This window comes from Theobroma umbraticum, unplaced genomic scaffold (assembly GCF_002168275.2).
Source record: "Theobroma umbraticum cultivar Fairchild unplaced genomic scaffold, ASM216827v3 scaffold_147.0, whole genome shotgun sequence".
Lineage (NCBI taxonomy): Eukaryota > Viridiplantae > Streptophyta > Magnoliopsida > Malvales > Malvaceae > Theobroma > Theobroma umbraticum.
In genome coordinates, this window is record NW_018397259.1 from 8,547,036 (window position 1) to 8,554,408 (window position 7,373).

Below are 7,373 nucleotides of genomic sequence, written 5' to 3' on the forward strand. Positions count from 1 at the left end.
ATTTCTTTTATTAAGGATCTGAATTCCAAATCTTTAATTTAAAATCTTAATTTTTAATTAATAAGATATAAATAATTTTCCTTGCAATGAAAGACGATTACCAAAATTTGAAAAATAAGTAACAATTTACATATTTTCTTAATGTTTACAAATTTATCTAACTGCCTTGAATTTCAAAATATATTACCAAAATTTCAATATCTATTTTACTTGCCCTTTGAAATTTGTAGCCCTTGGACCACCCTATGGATTGTAACTACCTCATCTTTTTTTGCTTAAATAAATACTTAAAACATTTGCCTTTGGTCAAACCATTTATTTGACTATAATGTCATTTTCTTATATTAAATACTGCATGTGAAAATTGCACTTTTGACTTTTAAAATTTGATCTTTTGACTTGAACAATGCAAACCCTTTCTATCTAATGGGACAGTAACTGCTAATGTTAAGTCATGAAAAGCGCCCATAAGAGATACATTTCGTACTTTAAGAGTCAAAATGGGTTTTATATACGAATTATATTCATCATGAAAAATGAATTCATATCCATTAATATTACATTATCGATTAATTTTTACCTTAAAATATTCACTTCAAGGAGTTCTTTCGACGTATTTTCTTTTGAATAATAGAAAAAATGTATGAACATAAAGAAAACAATTCTCTTTAGGGGATGGGGAAATATTATAGGGCCATGGGGGTGATGATGATGATGGTATGGTCAAAGATGCACATGGCATGGCCAACATGACGCTAGATACGAATTTAATTACCCCAAAAAGCTGACAGAACACAGAAAGCAAGGTTTGAAAAGGACTGCCCTTCAGCTCCAAAACAAAAGAGAAGAGATTTAGCAAAAGAAAGGGGGAGGCCCATTGCCAGCCAATCTACACTCAGAAATGTCCCCTCGTGTGGGCTGCCTGGCCCACAAAGCCTACTGTCACCATCTCCTAGACCTCACACGTGTGCATTCCTATCTAGTGTGGTACCACATCCCTAGAACACTGTCAGCATCTCTCAGACACCACACGTGTGGCCATTAATATAAGGGTTTTTTTTTTCTTCTCTTTTTATGGTCAATTTCACCTCTTTTTGGTTTTCCCTTCTTTGTTCTTCTCATGACTCTATTTTGTACGATTCACAGAGATTCTTATATTTCCAAATGGTACGTACTGTCCTCTTTGGGGAGAAGGTTGAGTGTCTTCATTCCTCCCACTTAGTCTAAGCCAAATGCCCCCAAAGCTATTCTTTCCTTTCAACCCAAAAAAGGAAAACAAAAAAAAAAAAACAATGCTAGGTTGCCCTATGCTTCAATTGTCCGATTATTTACAAATGATACAAAAAAAAATTAATAATTTTATTTGACATTTAATTTTTAGATAATTAAACCATCAGATAAATTTAATATTTTTCAAAATTATTATTTTGACTATAAGATTTTTGCGAGGGGATGATACAATAGGAAAGTCAACTACTTCTAACCACTCCATACATACATACATATATATCTATAAAGAGAGAGAGAGAGAGAGAGAGTTTAATATCTTTTAGACTTTTGCTTGTGAGGATAAAAAGGATAGAGACTTGGCACTAGAGCTTTGAGCTTAAGGTTGATAGGACAAAAGGATTAAAGAAAAAAAAAAAAGAAATGAACTACCGTGGGATGCATCCATTTATTAATGTAACAAAATTCGAATGCAATTTTATATATATAAATAGTAGGATATAATCAAGAAGTCTTAAGTAAAGAAAAAAGATTCAAACTTTAATTTTTGTACAATTTTTTTAAAAAAAGTTTTAAAATTACGGTCTTTAAATGAAATCAAGGTTATTTCTAGAAACTATTAAATCAAATGTTTTAATTAAAATGTAAGACTATGGTTTGGTTGTTGGCAAAAAAAAACCCGAAGGTCATAGTTGGTGCTTTGGAGTTTAGGTCTTTCAAAACTTTTGACGATGATTTGATCAGTATTGTGTGGCAAAGCAACCACTTGCATGCGTCCATATCTTTAGCTTTGTCCTTCACAAATGAGAATACCAACAAAGAACGTAATTGGTCTCTTTTCCAAGCTTGCCTTTTGTGATTGGAAGGGGAAGGATGGCGACTTCACCTCCATAAGCTTTGAAATTCGAGTCACGCATATAATTGGAATGGTGACCTGAGGATAAGGAAGTCCACAACCAAACAAATTTTAACTGTTTATGTACTTTAAATATTCCATCTATCATTTTAACCTATTTCACTCGTGTGGAGACTTTAAGAACCCCAAAAAGTTTTCAATAATAGAAAACAAACAAAGCTTTCAACTCAAACTGTTGAAAGTGGTCTGATTAATTCACAATCAAATAATTCTTAGTGCGCATAATTAGTAGTAAAGCCAATGAAGTGATAGGGTGAGGGTTGTTATTTTTTAATTTTTTATTATTATATGTATAAAATTTAAAATATATCAATTCATGATCTTTATAATTAATCTTTAATCACTTTTTATGTAAATTCTAAATTGATCACGGTTTATAACATACAACAAAATTTAAATTTCAGAATGGGTTCTCACTGTAGATGAGAAGGGTTCGAAGGGTAAAATATTAGAAAATAATTGGTTCCTGTTAGATTTTTTTGGTTAATCAAAACAATTATAGTTCTAGATGCTTTTATTGGCAAAACAAAAATATAATTGGATTAAGATATATAATCAATATGCCTTTAAAAAAAAAACGGATATATAACCTATATTCATAGCCAACAACATCTATGAAAATCATCACTTTCCAAGAACATTAGTTATATATATATAAAATATATATCTCTCATCATAATGTTCCTATCATGAAATCCGACGCACGTCTTGGCAATTAAGAACTAAACGTGGCAATACAAAGCTCACGAGTGAATTGTCGCCCTCGTACCCTAACAAGATTTTATTGAGAAAGGGATTGAAAAATTTTAGGTGCAATGAATCATAAACAAAATTCTTATCCTTTCATTCCTTTTACGTTATGGTTAGGATGTCTATTATGAATTTACAATAAAGTAGATGTTAAAAAAAGGGAGTCCTAGCTAGATCCATCATCATTCAATGCATTTCCCACCCTAGGTTAAGTCATTCCAATCTTATATATATATATATAGTTAATGTCAAAACATGACACAAAATGAATCTAAACCTAGGGTCCATTTGGAATATGATCATTTATAGCTAGTTGAATAATATCAAAGTTGCTTTGAAATTAATTAATAAGCTAGGAATTTGATTAAATACAAGCATAATTAATTAAGTTATGTTTACTTGTTGGGGAACAAACGAAATAAGCAAGAAACTAAAAGATGTTCCAAAAAGAGAATATTAATCATAAAAAAAGGAACAAAAAATTAGTAAAGGCAATTAGGCAAATGATAATGAAAAATTAGCTGTGGTTGGTTTTCATGGGACCCAAATTCTGTCCCAAAGGCAACAAAGAGATATGGGGTTGATTGGCTGGCAATAACTGGAGGAGAGACCCCAGCCAGACAGTGTAGAGAGAAAAGCTCATAATGTAATGTCATATATCAACAAGTACTGGGGGACCCTTCTGTGCCCTGTGGTCCTTCCCAAGGGGATAAGGAGCCTCAGCAAATCCAAGCTCTCAGTTGTAGAGAAATGGAAAACTTTGCCAATAGCGGCAGTGAGTGACTATTCAATGTTTTGGCACACTCGTGTGTGCACATGAAAGCAACTGCCGGCATGCATGATTCAGGTTGAACAATTGTGATGAACGATTGAGTTTGGTGTCGGTGTGATAATGGTTAAATGTGTACGATCAAAACCATGTATCTCAATTGTTTATAATCTTTTTTCATTTACTTCTTTGTCGTTTCACTTTTCACAAATTTAGAGTAAAATTATTTTAAAATTGATATCACGTTATTAAACAAATAAAAACATTAACAATGGAGCAACAAGATTTATGTATTCAATGTGAATTTTCTATTTCTAATACACATAGATTAAGAGTGAATTATAATTGAAACTTAAATGTCAAGTAAGGAAATTTTATGTACCCTAATTATAAATAAAAATCAAGTAGATATCTTTTTATGTTTTTCCAGTGCTTCTTCTTGCTTTCTTTGACTATATATATATATATAGAGAGAGAGAGAGAGAGTGAGAGAGAGGAAGCTAAAATAGAGTGAATGAGATGACCTCCTAGCTAGCTAGGTAGTTAAAGAATAGAACAACTCTAGACCCAAAGCTTATTCCCTAAGTTATCCCCTAAAAAGAAAAGGTTAATCCTTTAGAGCTTCCCATTTGTTAAATGCAAATGAATCAATGGGAACTCTCATGATAGGCTTCTTTTGGTTATAGGTCTCTATGATTGTTGTCAATTTCTCAACACAAACAAAATTCTAATTAATTGATTAGTTACAACATATAAATCATATGTCAAATCATAATTATTTGGAGATTAGCAAACTCCAAATATTTCCACCGTTTCAGCTCATGGGAGAGGCATTTTTTCTTTTCCATTTCTTCTTGAATCAAGAAAAATGATAGAATGGAGGGCCATGGATATTACTTCAAATGAAAGTGCTTGGGTCCATTTATTTCTAAAGTCGAATTTGATAAGATTTTGAGAATGATTTTTGATTTGTTGTCCTAAAAAGATTTAAGATTATTATCTTAAACATTAATAAAAAAATTATAAATTTCACAATTGAATTTAATTATTTATCATTTATTTTTTTAATTAAGTATGTCGGGTTTTTAATCTCTACCCTTAGTGTATAATGGCATAAAGGACTTTTTCTGTTAAGATTTTCTCTGCAATGATCATGTTGATGAGCAACGTCCTCCAAATGAGGCAATGGCTCACAGAGGGTGACCATGCCTACATGTAAGTGAACCCATAACGATGGATCAAAATTAAAGCGCTAAACTAGACCATGCCTTGCGCATCGACAACAACCCATGTGGACCCAACCCAAGTCAAAATTGGAATCCACACGCACCGGTCATAGCATCCGTCGCTCCAGATTTCTTCCCTTAGAACTGATCAATTCATCTTAGACCAATTACTCTTTCTGATTTCACAGACTTGAATATGGGCTGCTAAGCTTTGTCCCAACCTTGTCCCCATTATTTTAAGACAACTGCCTCAATTGTGCTGTTCATGTGACAAACACCGTAGCCGCCCCATGTCCTAATTCATGTACTAAAGATACCTTTGCCTCCCATAAAGTTTTCCCTCTTTGATCACTCTCTCTTTAGAGCTCTTGAGCTCCACTCTCCCCATCAATGTCCCTTAATCATATTTTTCAAGTTAATCTATTGATTAATATTTGCAAATGTCATGTAATGACCCTAATTTAATTTAAATCGAAATTATAAAATTCTTAATCCTTGTTTATATGAATATGTAACATGTTACAACGAATGTGTTATTTTATCAACTGATTTTAAATACTATTTTTTTAGTTAATGTCCTTTGCCTTTAATAATCCTATTCCCATCTATAAAGTACCATTGAAATTTCCCAAGGCCATGCACACATGCATGTTCCTTCAACCTTAAGACCTTGATCATCAGCTTTCCTTGAATTATATATAGAGGAATTCATAGCAAACATTTCCAGGGCTACGTCATCCACAGTTCCCTTTCTAATCTTTGTAGAAAAAGCCTCATTGGATTAAGTCCATCAATCAGCTATCAAGTTACCTCAAGATCATTTGATATTGTAAGCAAGAATTATTGTACAAACAATAGAGAGAATTCAGCTATGGCATTTGAGAAAGATCTTAACCTTGATGCTACCGAGCTCCGATTAGGCCTGCCAGGCACCTCCGAGGAGCAAACATCTGCAAGTGGTAGGAGTAACAAAAGAGCCTTGCCTGATATGAATGAAGAATCTGTGCCTGGTGACAATTCTAATGTGGCAGATGCTAAGAAATGTGACAAGGAAACTGCTCCACCATCCAAGTAAGCAATCTTTTTTTCAATCAGGATGGGATAAATGAATCATGTTTTCTAGTTTTAATGGTTACTAATAGGGCTGGATGTCATGTAATGTTTTCAGGGCACAAGTTGTAGGGTGGCCACCAATCCGATCTTACAGAAAAAACTGCCTCCAACCAAAGAAAACAGAGGCTGAAGCTGCTGGGATCTATGTCAAAGTTAGCATGGATGGAGCTCCTTATCTTAGAAAGATAGATTTGAAGGTGTACAAGGGCTACCCAGAATTGCTCAAGGCCCTGGAAGACATGTTCAAGTTCAAAGTTGGTAAGCATGCCTCACTTATTTCTTTTTCATTTTTCTTTATTTTTCAAAATTATATAAATATTTAGCTAACTTTTTTCTTGTTGTTGTTAACCATCAGGTGAATATTCAGAGAGGGAAGGATACAATGGATCAGAATTTGTACCCACCTATGAAGATAAAGATGGTGACTGGATGTTGGTTGGAGATGTTCCATGGGAGTAAGTTCTTTTCTCTCTGTCACTTTTTCTTTTTGGCTCAATCAATTTCCAATTCATTTTTCAACCAAAAAAGAGGAAAAGCTTACAATTCTTTTCATTTCTCAATGCAGAATGTTCACAAATTCCTGCAAAAGGCTGAGGATAATGAAAGGATCAGAAGCAAGAGGGTTGGGTTGTGTTGTATGAACAAAATTAGCAGTCTCCAAGCCAGTTACAAGTAAAGGAGAAAGAAATTAATCCATTGCTCACATGAAGAGAGAGAAGAACCATTCAGCTATAAGATCCAAACAATTTTTCTTCTTTGTTGATTGGCAACAAAGAAGTTTGATAGGATTTTGTCAAAGTTTTTCATGTATAGTTTGCTCATGTTTTCTCCTCATGGATTTTGTACAAAGGAAATTATATGATGTCCATGACAAGATTTTCCTTTTTTTTTTCTTTTTTCCCCTTACCTTTTTTTCTTTCCATGAATTATGTATCAAAGGGAAAATTATCTTATTGAAAGGATATAAATCAAAATACCCCTTTTTTCCTTTTTTTCTCCTTTTGGTCTATAATCTTTATCCATATATGATCAATCAAACCTGAAAGAGAAATGACATGGAAATTTTGGAGTTCAAAGAAGAAAAGTCATGAAATATAAACCATGTAAGAGGATTTTGTTTAAAGTTAGGAATGGAAAGAAAGAGACTAAACACAAGTCTCAAATTTCCAAATAGTTCTAACATTACATGAAACAATTGATTTTCTCAATAAATGGTCAAATTAATTACTGTTAATTTCTCCCTTTCTTCTTCTTCTTCTTCTTATTTAGATTAGCTCATGTGTCACGGATCTCAAATAAGTAAGAGATGGGATGTGTCTTGGGTTATAAAACATGTACCTTCTATCATTTATAAACATGTTTTTTGAGTTGA

The 7,373-nt window shown here is 32.9% G+C and overlaps 1 protein-coding gene across 1 annotated transcript; it reads left to right on the plus strand.

Moving 5' to 3' along the window:
• The first annotated feature begins 5,493 nt into the window (after positions 1 to 5,493).
• Positions 5,494 to 6,988, plus strand: LOC110414934 (auxin-responsive protein IAA4-like). Its single transcript, XM_021426340.1, has 4 exons — positions 5,494 to 5,959; positions 6,057 to 6,259; positions 6,357 to 6,456; positions 6,567 to 6,988. The coding sequence occupies exons 1-4, from the start codon at positions 5,760 to 5,762 to the stop codon at positions 6,640 to 6,642; spliced, it is 579 nt and encodes a 192-aa protein (XP_021282015.1). The 5' UTR covers positions 5,494 to 5,759; the 3' UTR covers positions 6,643 to 6,988.
• Positions 6,989 to 7,373: the final 385 nt, after the last annotated feature.

What these genes read in the sequence shown, in the direction of transcription:
- LOC110414934 (XM_021426340.1), top strand. Translation starts at nt 5,760, where the DNA reads ATGGCATTTGAGAAAGATCTTAACCTTGATGCTACCGAGCTCCGATTA. An exon ending in GAAACTGCTCCACCATCCAA is followed by an intron (nt 5,960 to 6,056) that starts GTAAGCAATCTT and finishes TAATGTTTTCAG; the next exon opens with GGCACAAGTTGTAGGGTGGC. An exon ending in GTTGGAGATGTTCCATGGGA is followed by an intron (nt 6,457 to 6,566) that starts GTAAGTTCTTTT and finishes TTCTCAATGCAG; the next exon opens with AATGTTCACAAATTCCTGCA.